The sequence below is a fragment of the Strongylocentrotus purpuratus genome, unplaced genomic scaffold (assembly GCF_000002235.5).
Source record: "Strongylocentrotus purpuratus isolate Spur 01 unplaced genomic scaffold, Spur_5.0 spur5_scaffold_16, whole genome shotgun sequence".
In the NCBI taxonomy this organism is placed as follows: Eukaryota; Metazoa; Echinodermata; class Echinoidea; order Camarodonta; family Strongylocentrotidae; genus Strongylocentrotus; species Strongylocentrotus purpuratus.
This window is the reverse complement of record NW_022145601.1, coordinates 24177128-24200966: the sequence shown is the minus strand read 5'-3', so window position 1 is coordinate 24200966 and position 23839 is coordinate 24177128. Positions and strand designations below refer to the sequence as shown.

Here is a 23839-nt window from a genome sequence, read left to right as displayed (position 1 = left end):
AGAGGGCTGGGGTGGGTTTGTGTCAAAAAAATATCGGGGGGGGGGGGGGGGATGTTAAAATTTGCACCCCCCCCCCCCCCCCAAAAAAAAAAAAAAAGAAAAAAAAAGAAAAATACAACTCACATCATTAGCCAGAAATTGTTATCAAATTTTACTATGGAGGTAGGGAGGATGGCCCTAATGTACATGAGTTCAAAAGATTTTTATCGGAGGGGTGTTCCCCCTATACTATGCCCCCTGGATCTGCCACAGGTATAGGTCATCTAAAAGATTCAAGATTCAAGATTTTATTTTCCATATATAATACAGATATTTGTTTTCCATTGGTGTAACATATAATATGTAAAACATAAGACAAAAACATGGTGTCGTGTGCTGAAAGCCAGAAGGGCGTCAAGACCTGACCTGACCACAATGATCCAGTTACCATGTCCTGTATTAGTAACTGTCCTCTGCAGAAAGGTCAAGATATTGTATGGCTGATAGATGACCGATGGTATCACAGAGACGGAGAAAGAGAGATGAGACAAGGAATAACGAGATAGGGAAATAAGATAGAGAAGTAATGGAGACGAAATGAAAATAAGGCTGTAGGACAACGTGCAGTTAGTTTTATCATGATCTTACTTTCTCTTTAATTTTAATATTCCACCCAATATATGTTGTTCAAAATGGCTGAAGAACTGGTCATCTCTCCAAGTCTGCTTTTTCAGATTCATTTGTAATAATTTAAGTTTTCATTGTCTAATACTAGGAAAAGTAGAATGCAATAGTGTATTTGCTTGATACAAAAACTTGGCTTCCAACCAGCAGCAGCTAATATTATAGATCATCTTATAACATTGGATAGAACAGAACAGTGATCGAGTGGTATGTGCAAGTGATATGCTACCAATCATGGGAGGCGGGTCACCATTCCATCCCAGTGGTACAGGTTGAATAAGTTTACTGATCAGACAACCCTAGCCCCTTCTAAATATAGCCAAGTGGTCTGCAAATGCCAGCCATATATGTCAGAGGTTAAAAGGATGTAGTGGAGCAAGAAAGTTGTGGAAATCAAATGGAGTTTGTTGAACTTTGCTAACCCCAATTACAAGTGATGTGTGGTCACATACAGCTCTATTGGTCTTCCTCCTCACTATAGGTTTGGTCACATTCCTGTTGTAAACGGCAGCAGTTTTACAAGTTTGTTTTACTTAAAAGTGTTGCACTTGACTTGTTAAGTTTCTTAAAACACAGATAAGCAAGTATGCGTAGGACTTTTGTTGTGTGCCGCTACTTTTTCCATCCCTACTTGCCATTTTTTGAGGGAAAAACAACAATGACAATGCAGTATTATGTTCTAGGACCAAATTTGCCAATAAGCTATTTTTGAAAAATTATAGTTGATAGAAAGAGAACAGTCATCAATATTTGTAATTTGCCAGGAGCCTATTATAGTTTCTAACTTTAATACCGACAACAGAGAGACACCTGTAGTTACATTTTCTTGTGTAATGAGTAAGGAGTTTTTATTTTAGATGGACCACAGATGAAAAGTGAAACTTGTCCTTTAAAACCACAAAATATGAATCATTGCCTAGAAATATGCGTGTTCATTTTCCTGTTTATGAGCTTGTGAAATATGGATTAAGGATGCTGAAATTCTGTAAGAATTTGCATCATTAAATGTTACATTAAATGCAAGGTCATGTTTTGAAACCCAACTTCTTTTCTTTTCTTAAACTATGAATTAAAACTAGGTTAATTTAAAGATCTTGATACAATGTTCATACATAAAATGCAACAGGGCATTGATATGACTTTTTTATGATCAAGAGCAATTTTTATATTTTGCTTCACTGTGTAAAAGCTTCTCTGGAGTTAAGAATTGGGTCAGTTTATGAAATGATTCCCTAAGAAAAGGAATGAATTCATATATACTGTTTGAATAGAAGTAACCTTTGCTGGTACAAATTTTGTATTCTGATTTTATTGATGTTACACTTATAAAAAAGTATGAGCACCCTATAAAGTAAAGTAAATAGGAGTTATGCATACAAACTGCACTTTTCGGTGTGGTCACAATCATCTTTTTTCTTTTAAAGACATACATGTACTTGTAGCACTCTCTTGAAGCATGCCAGATAGGATCTATTTATACCGAGCAAACATCGTTGCATTCTCCTCTGTCTGTTTCTCTTACACAATGAATGACGAACAAGGCAATCGAAAAAGAGGTTTCTTTGCTTTTATCGATTTAGCTTGGAATCTACATCTCTCTAATGTTCCATTTTACCATTTGAAGGGGGGGGGGAGGATGCGTTTATTTTAACTTTAAAACAAATGAATTGACTTGCTTTTCTTTGAATTTGATCATTAAGTTTCAGTTTTTCAATAAGAACTTGGTAATTTTCAAGTAATCAAACAAGGTGACAAACATATTAATAACAAATGAAAGTATACAGTCACATACACATTGTTTGACAAAAGCAGAGAAATTCACACTAAGCCTTAATGATTCATTTATAAAAATTGTTCATCATTAATGATATACATGTATGCCAAATAGTTTGGTTTGATTTCCAAAGACCTGTGTACTTCAAAAAGGAGGTATGCAGGGTCAATTAACAATGGTATGACTAATAGAGTAATAAACATCTCGTTGGTATGGCAGAAAAGGAAAGAGATGACTGTTGCATCTTTCTCCCTTAACTAATATGTCACCAACATTGGAGGTCAAAACATTCTTTTTCCAAGACATAGATGTCTTGGTTAAATACCTTATTTAAAAGTGGTTTAACACGTTTCTACCATTACCATTTACGAATATTGTTCCTAATAGATCCTAATAGCATTAATGACTGTGTATCAGTAGCTTTATTGGAGCATTTGAAATGGACTTTTAACTTTATGCTTTGAGTTTCATTGACTACTATATATCAATATCCTAATTGATTAACTATTGAAATCAAAGTGCGCTTGTCATGCTTGCAGAGAGGAAGGTTATATTTGAATCACTTAAATCTTGACCTACGTTCGTCTGTAGATAAGGAAGAATAGACTCTCTATTTGGAACTAAACACTTCAATGGGCCCACTGGCACTGGAGAACAATGCATATCTGTCAATACTATTATTTAAAGGTAGAAAAAAAATCCCCGGGATTGATAAGCCACTGGTCCAAAGTGCATACATGTAGTACAATCATGTAGTTTTATGTACAGAATTGAATGAGCACATCTAGAACACATGTAATGTGCAAAGTCACTTTCAAATGTTGTTTTTCCATCGTATGTGTAAAGTCACTTTCAAATGTTGTTTTTTCAATGTGATGTGTAAAGTCACTTTCAAGTTTCAAATGTTGTTTTTTCATGTGATGTGAAAAGTCATTTTTAAATGTTATTTTCTTGATGGAACAATGGAACAGTGTTGGACAGTAAGTCGTTACAGACACAGAGTACAAAAACCTAACTGTAGCTTAATCCTCGAGACCACAAATAAAGGATGTAGATCTGGCAAAATATTTCCTTAGAAATGACATAATAGCCCATTAAATGAACAAAGAAAACTGGATTGATAATTCCTACCCACCTGTGTAAATGGTCTCAAATTACTTGAGCATCTTAGTGAATGTGACTTCCATCAAGTTTTCATTATTTTGTGATGATCTAAACACACTTCTAGCTATATGATGATGAACAAAGTATTTAAACCAGTTTCAGTCTAAATGCAATTCCATTATAAAATAAAAATCATAGTAGCTTAAAGTCTTGAGACCATGGATTGAAGAAGAAAAGAAAAAGATAAAAACAGATGAGAAAATGGTCATGAGAGATGAGGTAAAGGACTAGAAAAGAAAGTGATAGTTCCAGTACCCTCCCCCTAATGAAATTTCATTTTCTGTGTATCCCCCACCCCCCCTCCCCCATGATGTGAGTGCCCCTCAATGTCTCAACTCATACTATGCCTCTGCCAATCCCCCAGCACACCAATGAGGCCGCCACCAGACTAACAACAGACCAAACAGACATTAATATTATCATCAATGGCCAAAATTTGGTTGGTCTAGAATTGGTTTAAAGGTCGGCCTAGTGGTGCGACCACAGTATAATAGAAGACCCTTTTCCACAAGTCATTCTAGTCACAACTCTTTATTTTATTCTGATCTTATTTGACAGGTACGGCCATTACGATTGTTCCCTTGTACCTGGCTGAAATCTCTCCTATCAATCTAAGAGGAGCCATTGGAGTCATCCATCAGTTGATGATCACTATTGGTATCCTCATTGGTCAGGTGAGTCCCAACAATTCTGCTAAACACCAGGGGGGGGGGGGGGGTGTTTCACAAAATCCTAGGTTGAACTTATCTCTAAGTTGGACTCAACAATTACGGAAAGCCTAATTACGGTTAGCATCTTTGAAAATATTTTGTAAAAATTATTTTTAAAAGGCATGAAATTTTGTTTCAAATCATTCATATTTTCTATTATAATGGAGATTTCATGTTCTTGATGTGGAATTTATGAAAGGTCTAAAATACTTGAATTTCTGCTTTTGAATACATTTCATTTTAAGGCTACAAATGGCTCTACATAAATGTAAAGTCCAACTTAGACTAAGTTCTACTTAGGATCTTTGTGAAACACCCCCATGAAGTACATGTTTAATAGGCAATTGGGACCATGCTGTCCAATTCAGGTAGCGAGGCAGGACAGAAGATCTGGGTGAGGGGAAGGGGGGGGGGGGAGGATTGAGGCTACGGCCTTTAACCCTAATCCTGGCCAAACTCTCCCCTATGAATCGAAGAGAAGCTTTTGGAGTTATCCATCGATTGATGATATTTTTCATTATTAGGGATTGATATTCAAAAAAATGTATAACTCTCTAATTCTGTTGATCGCGATAAATTTGTAGTCTTTTCAGTTTTCACTCAAAATCACCAGAAAAGATGGATAACTCCTCAAGATTGGCTTTTATGCCAATAAAAGTGCTTCATGGGTACTTTTTGTGATTTTGTGATGCTTCAGGATTGATTTTGTAGGGGTATATTGCTGAAGCTCTTCATGGGTAGTTCCATAGTACGTGAAAAATCTAAATGATTGAGCACAAAAAGAGAGCCCCCCCCCCCCCCCACATAAAAAAAAAAATGAAAGAAAAGAAAGAAAAATAAGAAAAAAATTAAAAAGAACTGGGATAGACTGAATGTGATGCCATCTGTTGATTTGTGATCCAACCTTGTGATTTCTTGCTTGTATCTGTAGGCCCTAGGACTGTACGCCTTCACTGCAGAAGACAGCTGGCCTATTCTGCTGGCTTTGATTGGAGTGATGAGTGCCTTCCAGCTGATCCTTCTACCGTTCTGCCCAGAGAGTCCAAGATGGCTACTCCTCAACAGGAACAAAGTAGAGAAGACCAGACAAGGTATGGCATGGCGATGTGCGATTATCTCTGAATTCAGGTTTGCCAGAACTGTGGGTTGGGTTTCTTCTCTGCCCCCGTCTCGATCCTTCCCTTCCACCTCTCACTCTCTCTCTATCTCTCTTTCTTTTCTCTCCGTTTTTCTCTCTCTTTCTGTCCCTCTTTATTTCTCTCTCTATCTCTCTCTCTCTCTCTCTCTCTCTCTCTATATATATATATATCTTCCTCCCCCCCCTCTCTCTCTCTCTCTATCTTTGTCTCTCGTTATTTCTCACTGTCTCTATCTCTCCCTGTGTCTCTACTAACTTAATACAAAGTAATGATGAGAATGAAGTTAAAAATTTTATCATGAGGCTTGCTCTCGCGAAGTTTCTTATATAAGATAGAAAGATAAGTTTTCAAATAAAAGTAAAATATTTGTAATGCACCTAAAATCTCTTTTGAAGGAATATTTTTTTCTCTCAAAAGTTACATGTACTAATAGTTAGGGTGAGAGTGCTGATGTGCTGATGAGACTGAATAAATGACATTTATGCCGTCCATGAGTCAAGGCTGAGACTATCATTTTCTTTTATCCTCAGCTCTGGTAAGACTACGAGGCTCGGATGATGTCGAAGAAGAGATTCAGGAGATCAGGGAGGAGGGAACGAAAGATGTGGAAGTTGAGGAGAAGGTTGGAATCGTGGACGTGATAACCCTCAAGGACCCAAGTTGGAAGATGCCTCTGCTCATCTGTATGATTCTTCAGGGAGGACAACAGCTCTCTGGTATCAATGCTGTAAGTATGATGGTGGGGAGGAGGAGGATTGTGATGGTTGGTGGTGGTGGTGGTGGTATGGGTAAGGCTTCGAGATGGTGGTGGTGGTGGTGTGTGTAAGGAATGAAGTTGGTGGTTGGTGGTAGAGGTAGTGATGGTGATATTATCGGTGATGATGGTGGTAGCTATGTTGGTGTTGATGGAGATGGTGGTAGTGGTAGTGGTGGTTTTGGTGATTATGATGGTGGTGGTGGTTTAGGTGATGGTGATGATGGTAATGATGGTGTTGATGATGATTATTGTGATGATTATAAAGGTGATGATTGTGATGATGATGAAGATGGTGATGAAGATGGTGATGATGGTGGTGATGACGTTGGATAAGTGTTACCTAGGTATAGATGGTTATTTTCCTGTTTCCCCTGCCTCTACTATCCACATAGGTACATGATGCTCATGATAGCGTTGCCATGGAGACTGGAGAGTAACTGTTGGCAATAACGAGGAAGTGGGATGAGGATGGATTTGTATGGTGTTTTACAAGAAAATATTACCACACAGTCAACAGCTGTGGTGCTGGCATTGTATGTTTTCTATAAGTACAACAGAGCCCTGGTCAAACAAATTGAATTGGCCACATGCCAATGAGTAAACCATTCACCCATCAACCAACAGACTTAAAGCAAAAAGTAAACATTATGAAGCGGATATGTGGGTGTGTCAATGATTGGGGTTTGTGTGTGGATATAATAATTCACTTTCTGTGAATCACACCTTCGTGGGCTTTAATTGTTGCTGAGTATTTCATCTGTGTAGAAACAGAAGAGCCCTAACCAAAACCATTTTACACAGAATGAATCCCCTTCCGACTCCAAACAGAGTTAACAGACGATTTATGCTCATGGACCAAAGATGGATTTCACCCAGTTGTCTGCCTTGACCCAGGTTGAGTGAAAATAATAAAATAAATGTCACGTAGCAAGAAAATTCCTTAGTATACAATTCTGTTGATCATTATTAGGCCTAATAATAACATAATTACAAGCATAGTTCTTAAAGCCCAAGTCCACTCCAAAAATAACTTACTTTCAATAGAACCAGAAAAATCTGACAAACCAATCAAAAAAAGTTTGAGCAAAATCGGATGACTAATAAGAAAGTTATGAATTTTTAATGACATGAATTTTTTTTTAAATCACTACACAAATTGGCAACTCACTCATGAGTCTGTGACGTATGGTCCTCACTATCCACTAATTATTTTCTTTATATTGATAATATAAATTTCCTATTTTCACCCTAAGAATTTTATTTCTTCACACCAGCATCCAAGTTAGATTGTTAGTAATATGTTTTTGTGTGGATGCACAAATAAAAAGTAATTTTTGTCCAGTTAAATCATGAAAAATTGAATTTTGATAAACTATTTATATAAAAATCAATAATTATGAAATACAATATTCGGAAAATAGCATCAATTCTTCAAAATTCATTAAAAAAATTGGGAAATGTCATGCACGCAATATGATACAAATCATATAACCTGGGCAAAGGCATGGGGAAATCAAGTTTTGGGGGATAAAAAGGGAAATTAATGGGATTAAACTATATAAAGCAATTGATAAGTTGTGAGGACATGACGTCACAAACTGATAACCATCTTCGCAATTTGTGTCGTGAATCTCATTGTTCCATAGTTTTACATACTTTTCAAAAATTCATAACTTTCTTATTAGTTATCCGATTTTGCTCAAACTTTTTTTGATAGGTTTGTCTGATTTTTCTGCTTTTATTGAAAGTAAGTTATTTTTCGAGTGGACTTGTCCTTTAAAGATAAAGACCAGTTATGGTCATGCGATTGCATTGATCAGAAAATGTTGATCATCTAGCATATAAGTATTGCTGTGTACTGCAAGGTTCTGGAATCATCAAAATGATAAGAAATTTGGCCTGGTCTTGGTAAAGTTACAAGCACTGTACACAGAAAGATGTATATGGGACTTCGCACATTTGCGCGACAAGTGTTATATCTATCAGGTTCAAATAGATATAATAATTTACCAAATACCGGTATATCAATTAGTAGGCGGTTTGTCAGCAAAATTTGTATGATCACGTATTAGTCAAAACATATTCGTTCACATGATTGGTAATTATCTTTCATTTCATTTTTTGAGAGGGGGGCGTTTCCAAAACTGGCCTTTACCATTTATCATGTCTGTTATAGATAGGCTTTGGCAATACACGTACCACAACAGTGTTTTTCAAAGCTCTTCACTCTTTTATTACATTGAAACCACCCTCCATTAGTTCTGCCCTTGTAGGCCTGCTTTCCTGTTTCCAGACATGTGTGTAACAGGTGTCTAGCTTCCCAAGTGGTTTCCACGCTTGATCAATAACGTACATGATCGTGTAAACACCCATCCCTTTCACTCAGAGAAAGTAAATATAACCATTAGAGGTGTTCAAGTGCGGCGCAGATTCATCTGCGTTTAAATTGTCTCTTGATATAAAAATAGATTATGTGAAAATGTTAGCAGTGGAGCTATAGGGAGCAGACTACAGATATGCATTAACCATACCTCTTATTGAATAGGAAAAAATGACCTTGCCAAGAGCCCTAGAAAAATGAGATAATTGAAAATGTGATGGTATAAGACTGAGAATGAGCAATGTCTGAGGCATCCATTAGGAGAGTTATTGTGTTTTCTTTGTTTGATGTCTGAGCGAGAGAGGAGAGAGATCAAGAGAGAGAGAGAGAGAGGGGGAAGGGCAGAAAGAGAGAGAGAGAGAGGGAGAGAGAGGGGGGGGGGGACATAAAGAGAAAGGGGGAGGGACATAAAGAGAAAGGGGAGAGGGAGGGAGGGAGAGAGACAGAGAGAGAAAGAAAGAGAGAGGGGAAGAAGAGAGAGACAGAGAGAGAAAGAAAGAGAGAGGGGAAGAAGAGAGAGACAGAGAGAGAACTAGACAGAGAGAGAGAGAGAGAGAGAACGCAAAAGAGAAATGGAGAGTTGTTAAATAGATTCAGCTGTTGTGTTTGTGTGTACCCTAACCTCTGACGGCATATATGACGTCGTATTTGCCAACAAGCATATACTAACAAGCCCCATAATGGCCATATCATATACAAATTGATTGGAAAATCTTTTACGAAGAGCACCTTCTCTATACCTATTTTTAACAGTAGAGATATAACCACAAATATATTCCTCTAATTCATGCTGCTTCATCGCCTAATTTAAGATATTTTAAAAAGTGTGAAGTATTAATTTTAGTCAAGATATAAACTTTGTTAAGAGACTCATTCAGATGTGATGTGATAGTTTGTGTAAATGAATGGTAACTGCGTGCAACAAAGGCCCAATGTGTATACTCTCTGATCTCTGTGTTACATGAAAGTGAAACACATTACGCTTTCAAATATCCAATAGTAAACCACTGCCATTGACACTAGCAGATGTGAACAAGTCTGTAGTGAAGAAAAAGACTAATAAAACTTAACATGACCACACATCAGTTCTCATACCTAAGCTAAGATATCTAAGATACAGAACGTTATATAAGACACAGAAATGTGAACCGTATTACACTTACATCTTCATTGAAAAATCTGTCTACTGATTTATGGATTGTCAACCTTTTTATGTCTAACAGTTTACAGGAGTTCTGTAACAAAATAACAAAGCATGAATCAAGTCATCAAATTATTTTAATCATTTTTATTTCGGGCTTAAAGGTACTATGTCCCTTTTGCAGCTAACCTCAAGTTCTGTAGAACTTTGCAGGAATTATGAATATGTCATGTATGTCCCTATCTGTGAAATTTAAACGTTTGCAGTGTCCTAATATTCAAATTATGCAAGGAAACCCGTTTACTTGCTAGACTGCACTGTCAGACACTATTGAGTGACTGACTGGCTTTTTTTCTTCTCTGGCAATAACAAGACTATTACTTATTGGCTCTATAGCTCCTAAGTCGATTTCACAACTATTAGTCATTATTTTTCCACTGGAAGACTTTTTCAAGCCCTACTTTCTATAGGGAAATTCTACATTAGTATTATCTTTCAAATGCCGTTGGAATTTAACCTTTTCATTTTATTGGCCTGCAAATGGGATATAGTACCTTTATAGCATGTCATTCATTCATTCATTTTTTTGTAGTATCAGTGAGTATCACATCAATTTTTGCAGAGTGTTTGAAAGGTTGACACGTGGCATTCTATTACTCAATGGACTATTTATGCCAGGCTAATAGTCCGCTTTCATGAAGACATGCCTGTAGTTTGATAGTAAAAAGACACATTCATAGTAGTATCAATAGTACCATGATATAGTGAATCATATTCCTTTCAGAGAAATCATTTGACAGGGATCATTAGTTCTGCAATGAAGCGCGGTGTATTTAAGATGTTAAACGCTGTGCTTATGGTTAACCACTACTCATCACACGATGTAGTAAGTGTGCGGGTACCAGTAACTTGATAGGGATAGTCGTGTATAAAATACTCAGTATGAACCTGGAATTCCTAGTATAATATAATTTGGTATTAGTTGAAGAACCATTCCCAGGCCTTAAATTTCAGTATTTTTAGGGCAAGGCCACTTTTCTGTAGGGCACATTCCTATATTACAGCACAAATAGGAAGAATTGGAAAGGGCACAAAAAATCTCCAAGGCCAATCAAAGGGGCATCCACGGCCATGGCCTTGGTGGCCTTGGATTAATTTAAGCCCTGCATTCCTACAGGGGGCATTTATACTGTTTTCACACTGGCAATATTTTGCTTAACCCCGTACTATAGGTGGGGTTAAGGGGGGGTCTTAACCCCACCTATAGTACGGGGTTAAGCCTATTCCACTTTCTGTTCAGACTGGTTTTTACCAAAGTGGGCTAAAGTTGGCTAACCCCACCTATAGTACGGGGTTAACTAACCCTGCAAAATAGCAGGGCTAACTCCGCAATTGTGGTGCTAACTCCTGCTAACCCCGCAATTGCGGTGCTAACCAAATGAATGAGAACAGAAACGAAAAATAGTCTGGTACTACGCAATGGAGCGTATCGCAGCTGGCCAGATGCGAAGTATGTCCTATCATAACATACACGATATCCGGGGTTAACGAAATGCAGTGAGAACAGCGGGAATTTTCTTATTCCAGAATAGGCGCTAGTACGGGACTAAAAACAGCGAGTGTGAAAAGCCAAAAAAATAGTCCGGGGTTAAGGATAGTACGGGGCTAAGCAAAGTACGGGGTTAAGCAAAACCAGTGTGAAAAGAGTATTACACTGCCAGCAAAAAATGTTGGTTATTCCTCACATTCCTCACAGTTTTGTAGGAAGTTGTTGGGCAACTACCCATAAACATGTTGAAAAACCAGAATAAACAAAAAAATGAGGATAGTGATGATGTTGATGATGATGATGATGATGAGAGTGATTACGATGATGTTGATGATGATGATGATGGTGGTGGTGATGATGATGATGATGATGATGATGAGAGTGATAACGATGGTGTTGATGATGATGATGATGATGATGAGAGTGATTACGATGATGTTGATGATGATGATGATGATGATGAGAGTGATTATGATGGTGTTGATGATGATGATGATGATGATGATGAGAGTGATTATGATGGTGTTGATGATGATGATGATGATGATGATGAGAGTGATTATGATGGTGTTGATGATGATGATGATGATGATGATGATGATGATGATGATGGTGTTGATGATGATGATGAAGATGATGATGAGTGTGATTATGATGGTGTTGATGATGATGATGATGAGAGTGATTACGATGGTGTTGATGATGATGATGATGATGATGATGATGATGATGATGATTACGATGATGATGATGATGATGATGATGGTGATGGTGATGGTGGTGGTGATGGTGATGGTGGTAAACATGATTATGAAATATATGATAATTATGATGAAGATGATGAAAATGTTGATGATGAAGATAATTATGATGCTGATAAAGAAGAAGATGATGATTAGGGTGATGATAATGACAGACAATGTCGATAACGACGAAGATGATGATCCCTGATGATGTCATCAAAGACAATGTAGATAACGATGATGATGCTGATGGGTGTTGATGACAGTTAATGGTCAAGATGATGACCATAACAAGGGTCAAGATGAAGATGAAATTGACAGTCACAAGGAAGATGGTAATAGTGAAGATCAAATATTCTCCTCTCCTAACTCTCTTCTTTCTCTGTCTCTTCCATCCCTTCCTCCTTGTGTAGGTTCTCTTCTATGCCACAGAAATCTACCGCCAGACTGGTATGGGAGCAGAGGAGGTTGCTTACGCCACCATCGGAACAGGTGCCATCAACGTCGTCATGACGATTATCTCGGTAAGTCTTGCATCCTGTATCATCTTGGAATATCTGCTTGGAACCATCCCATACCTATGCTAGCTTGTAAAGGACAATAATCATTTCTATTTTACCCTGGTTGATTCAAAGATTTGAAATTTTAAATACCGTTTACATTTTTGGTGGAAATGTAACCAGAGAACTGCTATAAAATGGAACCTGAACTATTCAGCCAGTTTTTATTTCTCCTTGCTCGAGCACATGGTGTACTTTGTTGCATGTCAAGTCCAAAACTTTAATACCAAAATTTCAAAAGGTAAATCACAATTTCTTACTCTAGTAAATAGGGGTTCATGTATTCCATCACAAGTGTGTATTAAATTAAATAACACTATGAAGAGTTTCTTTTTGTTTTTAACTTGCTGTACTTGCCATTCTCAATGTTGCTTTCGGTTGTCTGGTCCAAGTTTCTTCATGCATTCATATCGAGGGGTCAGTGACACAAAGACGTAACTCCATTTTGGCCATTTTGAGAAAAAGTGGTTTATGTGTCACTGAGCACTTGGGCCTTAGGGAGTTAAGTCTATGTTTCACTAGCCATTGACTTCAATAGGGTGTTGGGTGGAGTTAAGTCTTTGTGTTTCTTGGAAAGCCCACATTTTTGTCTGAACATTTTGATATCAAATACTCATTTTGGCAAAATATGAAGTTACACCTTTGTTTTACTGAACCCTCTATATTTTCCCTATTAAAGTATGTATTTGATACATTGTCTTATCTGCCATTACTCTATCTTTATTGCAGGTGTACATGGTTGAGCGTGCTGGACGTCGTATTCTAACGGTCGTCCCATTCGGTCTAATGGCCATATGTTTAGCTCTCCTCACAGTCAGTTTAAATCTCCAGGTAAGAAAACAGTCTCTTCCTCTGTATCTTCTCAAATGATTTCCTGCTCACTTTTGTAAGTCGTAAGTTCTCATCCATACGTAATTGTAATGATATAAATCTTAATAGTACTGGTAATCTGAATTTATATGGCGCTTAATACGAAATACTTTCTCTAAGAGCTTCACAGATATTATTACCCCGGTCATTGGATTGACTCACGCACAATGTGCACCATCTCCACTCCCTTGGGAGTATTTTTACCGTATGGTCACTGTGAGAGCATAGGGAAAGTCATTGGATTCATTCACGCACAATGTGCACCATCTCCACTCCCTTGGGAGTATTCCTACCGTATGGTCACCGTGAGAGCATAGGGAAAGTCATTGGATTCATTCACTCACAATGTGCAACATCTCCACTCCCTGGGGAGTATTCCTACCGTATGGTCACTGTGAGAGCATATGGAAATTCAGTAACGTAGGGCCCCCAGGGTATGGAGAGGCAAATGTAGATTAATGCCTTGGCAAAGGACATCAGTGATGTGTCAGGGGGGCCTTGTAAGAGCGATGTACTAGAGTCTGCCCAATACAAATGCATTCATTTCATATTATTATCTTTTTCTTCCAACCAACAGATGAGAGGTGGTCAGAAAATTGATTTAAAAGCAATTAAATGTTAAAAAATACTTTTTCACAACAAATATTTGTCTAAAGGAGTGGAATATAAAGCGACAATCTATGATTTTTAATGATGTGAGCCCGTTTTGTAGAAATGAATCCCCCATTTTACAAGTGTCATTATTATCAAAACTATTCAATCTGACAGCCATACACAGTCAAACCTGTCCATAGCGACAGCCCAAGGGAAACACGAAAAGTGGTCTTTGTAGACAGGTTCCTTTAGTACATGTTTGAATGAGAAGCCATTTTCAAGGGAAACAAAAAATGTGACAGGTGGTCACTAAAGCAGGTTTGATTGTATTGGCTAAGCTAGATGTATCATCTGTTCAGAGCAAGGAATGTATTAAAGGTAATACAAAGTTTTGGGAAATTTGGAAAATTGGGTGGATAGTGATTCTTTACAATTTTGATATATTGAGATGCCCCTGAGGATGTATTATAAGCACTAAAAAATTTAGCCCCTAAAACACCGGTGCTCCCTGTAAATTTTGATAAATTTCAATAGTAGCTGCGACCATGAAAATCTCAGAACATATAGTTGTGATGTGTAATTTCCAAACGGGAATAGCTAATCGGTCGATTTTAGTCAGGAAAAATTGTTTTATAGCTTAATTAATACCTTGATGTTGAGAGGGAGCTATACAACATAAAGAGTTTATTATTTACAGTTTCATAACTTAAGACTCGATTTCAATCGCGACAACGATCACTGAATATTGTAGGATCGCATATGCTCCTAATACCGTATGTTCATTTGAACCAAATTCATGACCCCACACCAAAAGTTTGTATTACCTTTAACACTATGTAAAGTGCTCTTAGTTTATAGCATCCTTCATGCTCACAGCATACAATATCAATAACAGATTACCATAAGTGTTATAAGCTACTGAAATCGTGGCATTTGATCGGCTGAGAGCAAATTTGTCAAAGAAATATTAGCATTTGTTTTATGAAACAGGCCCTTGAGATCTTGCGTGGATATCTTACAATTTACTTACTGGTACTCTAACTGTTCCAATGTTATTGTAGACTACTTTTTAATTTGTTTTTGTTTTTCTTATTATAGCCTACTTTTGATTGGATGAAATGGTTGTCTCTCATCTTCATCTATGCCTACATTGTATCATTCGCTGTTGGACCAGGTAAGTTATTGAACCTTTTTATATCTTTAACAGAAAGGGTATTCCAATTTTTTTAAAGGCAGGGTATTTTGACGACATCACTGCCACTGCTGCAGTGTGTTTTCAAATGTGCCGTCTTTATCAGTTTCCAGGAATTTTAGACTTTTATAAAAAAAAAATTATTCTGAACCCAGGGATGCCCTTTAAATTGATCAATTTTTCCCTTCCCCCCCCCCCCCAAGAAGAATCTGGGTAGAATCAGTACAAAATTATGCTTAGTAACCCTGATTTGACATAATAAATAGAATAATAATTTCATTGCAATTAATGTACAGGTATGATTTCAAGACCATATTACTCATCTTGCCATCATAAATAGTGTATGATTGTATGTATATATGCTATCATTAGTTATGTTCTTTGTTTATATTTGTGAAATGCATGACCATGTAGACAAAATATCAATCTGTTATCATTGGTTAAGTTCTGTGTATATATTTGAGAAATACATGTAGACAAAATAATTTTCTTCATTTACAAAAAACAACTTGTAATCATTGGTTTTGTTCTGTGTATATATTTGTGAAATGCATGTAGACAAAATATCAATCTGTTATCATTGGTTAAGTTCTGTGTCTATACTTGTGAAATCCATGTAGACAAAATATGAAATAAACTGATAATGAATAAATAATTATAATATTATTTTTCTCTAGGTCCTGTACCATTTGTGATTGTTCCTGAGTTGTGGACCCAGGGACCACGCCCTGCTGCTATGAGTATCGCCATCCAGACTAACTGGTGGTGTAACTTTCTTGTTGGTCTCACTTTCCCCTTTATTCAGGTGAGTGTTCAGTGCTTGGGACCATTAGTGGGATGGTGGAGTGGTAGGGGATAGGGGAGTAGGGGGTAGGGGTAGAGGAACACAATAACCCAGCCCTGCTGTTATGAGTATCGCCATCCAGACTAACTGGTGGTGTAACATCCTTGTTGGTCTTACTTTCCCCGTTATTCAGGTGAGTGTTCAGCGATTTGGAACATTGAGGTAGATTGTGGAGTGGTAGGGGTGGGTGGTGGGGGAGTAAGGGGTAGGGGTAGAGGAACACAATAACCTGCCCTGCTAGAATGAGTATCAGCTTCCAGACTAAATATTGGTGTCACGTTGGTGTCACCATAGTTGAGTGGTTTAAACACTTGACTGGAAATGGGAAGGGTCACGGGTTCGAGTCCCAGCACGGTACTTCACTTGTGTCCTTTGGCAAGACAGTAATCTTGATTTGCCACTCTCCACCCAGGTGTTAAGGAAAGAATTCGTTGTATGCTGTGATGTAAATGGCTAGTCCAGCTAGAGCCCTAGTAATATTGGAGCGCCTTGAACACCTTGCATGGTGAATACATGTACATGTATGTGCGCTATAATAATATCCAATGCTAAAATAATTGGCTTTATTAGTTGGGACAGAAGCCAGCCAATCATTATGGTATGCATCACAGGTCAGCAAGGTCATAACCCAAAACCCCATTTCCTTTTGTCGTTTGTGTCCTACAGGCTACCGTAGGGGCATACTCGTTCTTGGTCTTCATGTTCTTCGTGATCCTGACGACCATCTTCTCCTACTTCTACGTTCCCGAGACGAAGAACAGGACGTTCGACGACATCATGGACGGCTTCAGGAAGGGAGATAAGTCGGGAAAGAAGTCGAAGGGTGGCGATTACGAACTCCAGGACAACGCGAACAAGGCATGATGACGATCACCACACAATAGTACCGTACCGTATGTAGTGTGTAGTCTTAGAAACTGAAGTGTACTACTCTATCTTCTAGTACAGTCCAACGTGTCATAATGCTCACCTCTATGTGACGGCCATCTCTATGTTCATTTGTAGTAGCCACCTATCTGTAGTAGCCACTTAAAGCCACACTGTACTACTTGTAGCTACTTGCTCCCTCTATATAGCAAACAATGCCTAATTGGTGACCATTGGTCCCCCATGATCCTCTTTTTCTTATGTTAATTGAGAGCTGAGTTGATGAGATAGCCACCTGTCAGGGACCTTGCTGGGTGGTCTTATCCGTCCTTCCCAAACTAGTACAGTTATTTCTTTCCAGAGAGCTAGAAGAAATAAGATGACAAAATAACTTTACTCAGAGGTCACTTTTACTGATGCCCCTCAGAGGATCTTATATATTCACACCCTCTCTACAGTGGTCACATGGATGGCCTTAGTAGACAGGTTTGAATGTAAGAACATGTACATGTATGTAGTAAAGGGAATTTCTGATAACAAATGTTTGATAAGAGGCACAATATCATTGTTTACTTTGTGGCAGAACTGGAAGATTCTGGGATCGATATCCCAAAGGTTCTGTGATCAAAACCAGCAAAGAATCCAAAATCTTTAGGGAGTCATTTATTGATAATGTCTTATTTTTAAAGACCTTGTCCCTTGGATAGGAGGTAAAGTCATAAGTCCCTTTTCTACGTACAATAGACATCTAGACATGCATTTTTTTTCAAACCTGAATTATTTGTCATTAATTAATCAACATCAATATCCGTGAATGGGGCTAGAACCACTTGAGGTGGCTAATCTTCAAAAACTTTTCAAATATTTAGAGATATGATATATATTCATCTAGAAAATGTGCCTGTTTGGCAGCCTGCATTTGATGTCTTCAACAATATGGAGAGGCTCTACCTAAGCTGGCCTTAAAGTTACCATGAAAGTATTGATGTACATTTTTCAGGCATTTGAACGTGAAGTTGGCCATCCATTTATATGTACCATAGTCTCTTGTAGTAGACTTTGACTGCACAAAGCTGAGAAGGCCTCAGAACCACACTACATATTGATATACGGCTGAAATCTAGTTGTTTATGTGAAGAGATTATATATATATATATATTGAGGGATGAGAAACAGAAGGACTTTAGGAACTAAGTGAGTTAGTTTGTGTACCTGATATTCATAACAACCTTCTGCTTCTCACCCTTGGGTCAAATGTTGTGTTCTGAAAGACATAAGGGCGTTAATCCATCTTTTCAACCAAGATTTGTGCCCCTATGGCTCTCAGCAGATGACACTGTCCCGTAAATCGACCATGTATAAAAGCTGGAGCCAGAAGGACGTTAACTCTGTAAAGAAGTGTATGAGATAACGTCCTTCTAGCTATCGGCAGACAATGTGTAAAAACTTCTTGGAAGTTATGAATGGCTTGTTATCATTGCCACCAAAAACATTAAAATAAATAAATATAAAAAAAATAAAAAAAGGAATTGAAAAAAAGAAATGCTGCAGATTAAAAAGCAAAAATCGAGAATATGAAAATAAAAAATAAAAATTAAAATAATGAATAAAAATCTGCACTTAGTGAATGGCACCAACATACCTTTGATGTGATATATTTTTTCACCAGTTTTTCATGAGTTGATTGTTTGAAGTTGACTGTGTTTTACCTTAATGTTCATTTTGTAGCTGATATAGTTACGACACAGCTAAATGTAAGAGGAAGATTTTGGATTAATTTGGATCATTCGTCATAAGATCGAGCCAGGTTTAGGAAGTTTTTGTTCACTCATGAACCTTGGAAATATTGAGCTATATGATATAGTCTTAGTGAGTACGATTTAGATAGTCCTTCAAAGAACTATTCGGTATATAACCAGATCAAAGAAACACGATGTTAATATCGCCAGATGTTATGTCGGAGATGATTTCTATTGACGGATGATTGCGAAAGATAATAAGCTTTGAAAGAGAGACAAACAGGGTAGTACAGTGTTATTTGTAAAGTATTTGATTCAAAGAATTGTGCAAATAATTTCTATCTTTGTACATTATATGTATGTGTGTCAAATCATATTTTTCTGAGCATGAGCATGCAGATCCATATAATATATATATATATTTTAGAGAAGCAACAATTTGGATTGTTTTCAGTTTGGCAATGTAGATTCAATGCATGGTCGGTCTGTCTTTTTCTTCATTTTTGATTTTTGATTTTTGATTTGTCTGTTCCACTTATGTTAAATGATAGAGGCAAGTCATGCAAGATAGTATATTGAAAGTTTCCATCTGGAGGGTGAATGCAAAGATGCATCTAAATCGAGATGTTAGGATTCTGACTTTTAATATGTCTCGTAACTGATTAGATATATTGAAATAAGAAGAACAAAAATAGGGCAAAGTTATGTAAATCTGTTTTAATTTGGTTTAATGTAGCTTAGATGTAGAGCTACCTCACAGTGAAAGTGCCATAGGTGGTTAGTACATTACGTGGTTAGTGTCATATATTTAGGAAGGCTTCAACTAACAGGATATATTTTCTATCGGCTTTTTTTTTAGAGAGAGGACACAGAAGCATGTGTCTATAATGAGCTTCCTTAGATGAAATAAGTCCAAAAGTATAAGATGTAAAATTGGAAAGATATCAGAATCATTCCTTTGACAGCTAGATGTACAGGGTAGTCAATATAACATCAATTCTTATCTGCCACTTAAACAAAGAGGAAATATATATTAAAACAACAAGTGCCTTCAAATGGTGTATTTCTATACTTGTAGAGCACTCTAGGAATAAAGCATTAGCTAGCACGCAAGCCTTCTACAACTTTACTTTCAGACTTATTGAAGCACCATGCTTTATTTTCAGAAAAGAGTCCAATTAGAGTTATTTTTCGAGCTGAAGCTACAAGATTTGAATAATTTTGAATAATTCTGAAGCTTTGACAAGATACATTGGATAAAAATGAACCACTTGATATAATTGGGAGATTGTTATACTCCATTTACAAAGGGGATGTCATGTAGATTATTCTTTCTATCCTAAAGGGTTGAGGTTAAATTAATGCACCACAAATAGGCAATAGCTAATTATTATACGATGAATTAGAAATGAAATCTTTACATATCACTTATAGGGTAATGCGAATATGAGATCAAGCATTAAAAATATAAAGGTGCTACATAGAACATGTGATATAATCATATTCATCTCAAGTAGTTGAGAATGTAATGTTAAAAGTAGGATTATTCACCTCGTCTCTTAGGAGAGAATATTGTTCTTTTATTGTTACCGGTAATCTTTAAAGTTTTCATGAAATTTTTGCCAAAAAATATTCGAAGTATTATGAAGTGAAATATCTTTGTTTGTTAAACGAAAAAAGGTTATTTTCATGTTAAAATCAGTATTAAAACTTTAGATCTCGTTATCTTTTAGAGATTTAGTATGCCAAACAAAATCAAGTTATAAATGGACACTGTATTTAAGAACCAAAGATAATTGTTGACAGCATTGCAGCTTAATTAACATGCCAGCTGATACAGCACCAGTGCAGTTTTGATAAATATAAATCTGTTTTTAGTTCATAAATGAACTCAATAACAGGAGCCTTTTGATCATGATTTCTTTTATACCAGTCATGAACCTTTTACTTATGTCAGCTGATTAATTCGAGTATCTTTTGATAGATCTGTAGCTCTGCTTTTTCCCTGTATTTTTCTTTGACGGAGAGAATTCAACACAACAATGTTGAGGGTGAAATGTATTACGAAATGAATTTATTTCTTTGTAATTGTTCAGTATCTCATTTATGTGAATAAATGCACTTTTTTACAATGCTGAAATGAAAATTGTGAAAGGGGGGCAGATCTTTGATTGTAGTTAGTAGATGTAGTATTAGTACAGTTGTATTTCAGAAGAAATTTTGAAGAGCTGGAATTCAGCCTGTTGTAAATTGTGTTGTAAATTATGTCATAATTCTTTGTTAGATGTTTATAGATTGTAATTAGATGAAGCTGCTTTCTAGTGATGAAATTTTTTTTTTCTGGAGAAAAGCTTTATTATCAGGTATTCTTAAACATGTTGTACATTAAATTCTGATTAATATAAGCATACTATGTGATTCTAAAAATAAATAAGTTTAATAACAGCTATATTGATATTGCGTACACATATGTATCCTCAACCGGGGATGCTCATGGCGCGTACAAAGTACTATTATTACCCTGACTTAAGTCCAGCTGTCCTAAGGTGCTGACAGCATTCAAGGAATATAAATTCCTATCAGGTACCCACAAAGACCATATATTTTAAAGGAAGTTATAATTTTGGTCAGATTATGCGAGGTTCGATCGACTTGGAAAGCCAAGTTCTGGTATTGCTGTTTGCTTTATATTGATTTGACTTTATATTTCTTTTTTTTTGGTTCGGAAGCAATTTGATTTCATATGCAGTGCCGTTTTTAAAAATAATTATTGTGTTGATTTCTCATTCATGCATTCCAGGTTTAGAAAATAGCCTGTTTATTAAACATGCTTGCAGTTGGACTAAGATTATAATTATCATGTAGATTCTCCAATTATTCTCCAATGGAAAGTAATATGAAGTGACATTTGTTGAATATGACATTTTTATAATGGGATCAAATTTAATGCATAAATCTTTCTTAATTGCCATGTTACCAATTATATTGTTCACCTGTTATAAATAATTGTAATGCAATAGTCAGAATGCAAACTGCATATATTACGTGTTGTTAGGTTAGGTAGGGCAAGCCATAAAGTTTGTCCTACCTAGCAACAAGTAATGTTTGTCCTACCTAGCAACAATAATGTATGCATTTTGAATTCTGACTTATGGTTACATTTATTCGTAACAGGTGAATGAAATAATTTGTAACGAGGCATTCAACAAAGATTTGTGCATTAAATTTGATTTATTTATTGGTTTATTGTTTATTACGCATAGCTGTTGGCAGTACTGCAATTTGGTTCTCACTATATAGTTACTATAGAGGGAGTTCAAATCTTGTAGTAGTACAAAAACAGGATTGATAATTACTGTAAAACTGAAGTCAATTTGTTGGTAGGCCTTTGAACAAAGAGCAAATATATACCTCTATGTTTAAATACAGAGTTATATGTTCTGCGACAGAGATGTTATTTGCAATGAGTATATCAAATTAATCCTTCCAAATGTTATACTTATCAAGTGAAACCTACCTATCTGTAACATACCTTTTCTGTGAGATAAAGTATATGCCAACTTGGATTTATAAGGAGACTTGTGGAGGAGACATAATCTTTTTGTCAAGAGTATGCAAATCCTTCCAGATACTATAAATACGTAATTTAATGTATTAGTTAAATACATTAAGAATAATGTATTTACATGTATATGCCCTATTGTTGTGAGAAAAGAATAAGGATTGGTCATTAATATACCGGTAGTTGATTTCAGTATTCATGAATTCCTGTGAGAATTTTTAGAAATACTAATAATTCTGTGGATGCACATCATGTACATGCCATTTTTTTGCGAGAAGAAAATTTTAATTTGAACTTCACTATCTTAAAGCATTGAAATGAGTATTACCATTGCCATGCATTAATTATTAATATGAGACATTAAGACGTCTAGATGGAACTTGAACCAGTGTCCTTCTGTCTATAACCATGACAACCTGTGCTTATGTTCCTGTGCGAAATACAAACCTGTAAATTAAGAAGAGGGGAATCAAAAGTATTGTTTAGGGATATCAAGAGCACATGCATGTAACTGCCATAACTGATATATCTGGATCTTAAAGCTAAATGTACTAAGATTTGTGTACATTGCTTTATTTATATTAAGCACCTTTGTATTATAATCACGATTGTAGCTAGTGCGTTGAGGTCTTCTTTCAAATTGTCTCGCTCCATTCTCTGCTATCTTTTTTGTTGTAAAAGAAAGAGGGAGAACATTGTGTGTTGTGCCGTGCAGAATGCCGATTCATGCACGATATACAGAGCTGATAGAATAATTATTCTGGAGATTCTATTGTATGATATTCATGTGCATGTCATATTAGAGAGATTTTTTTTCTTCTTTTGGAACTTGAAAATAAATGGTATAAAAAGAGTAAACGTTGTCGGTTCATCAGTTACATACAAAAACTAAAATATTGAGAAGTCAGAATGTGAAAGGAAGAGAGAAAGAGTAAAAGAAGAGATAGAAGAAAGAGATAGATGTAAAGATGGTCAGAGAATGAAAAACATGAAAGGGTAGAGAATGGGATGGGCAATGAGTAGAAGGGAGAATTCAATGAAGGAAGAGATAGATATGAGAGAGAGAGAGAGAGAGAGAGAGTTGGATAAAAAAGAGTATATGTTAATTGTCTGTTCATCAATTACATACAGAGACTAGAATTTTGAGAAGTCAGAATGTGAGAGCAAGAGTAAAAGAAGAGATAGATTTACAGATGGGCAGAGAATGAAAAACATGAGAAAGAGAAAGAGATGGGCAATGAGTACAGGGGGAATTGGATGAAGGAAGATAGATAAATATGTATATACAAAGAGAGAGAAAGAGAGAGAGAGAGAGAGAGAGGCAATGAGTAGAAAGGAGAAATGGATGAAGGAAGATACATATATATATATATTATATAGAGAGAGGCAATGAGTAAAAGGGAGAAATGGATGAAGGGAGAGAGATATATATATTATATAGAGAGAGGAAATGAGTAGAAGGGAGAAATGTATTTTAAGAAAGAGAGAGAGTTAGATTTATATTATTTTACATTATATTATTTTGATGGGCCAAAAAAAGGTACATGTAGGAAAGGGGAAGCGGGAGGGGGGGGGGGGTGGGGTTGAGGAT

The 23839-nt window shown here is 36.4% G+C and overlaps 1 protein-coding gene across 1 annotated transcript in view; it reads left to right on the top strand.

Annotated features, from left to right (window-relative positions):
- LOC115924585 (solute carrier family 2, facilitated glucose transporter member 1-like) overlaps positions 1-23106 on the top strand; it is a 54489-nt gene extending 31383 nt beyond the window's left edge. Inside the window, exons 4-11 of the mRNA XM_030987098.1 lie at positions 4160-4275; positions 5243-5402; positions 5981-6177; positions 12434-12544; positions 13310-13411; positions 15143-15218; positions 15914-16041; positions 16747-23106. Of these exons, the coding sequence (XP_030842958.1) occupies positions 4160-4275; positions 5243-5402; positions 5981-6177; positions 12434-12544; positions 13310-13411; positions 15143-15218; positions 15914-16041; positions 16747-16944 (1088 nt within the window). The 3' untranslated portion in view covers positions 16945-23106. The remainder of the gene's footprint in view (positions 1-4159; positions 4276-5242; positions 5403-5980; positions 6178-12433; positions 12545-13309; positions 13412-15142; positions 15219-15913; positions 16042-16746) is intronic.
- The last annotated feature ends 733 nt before the right edge of the window (positions 23107-23839 follow it).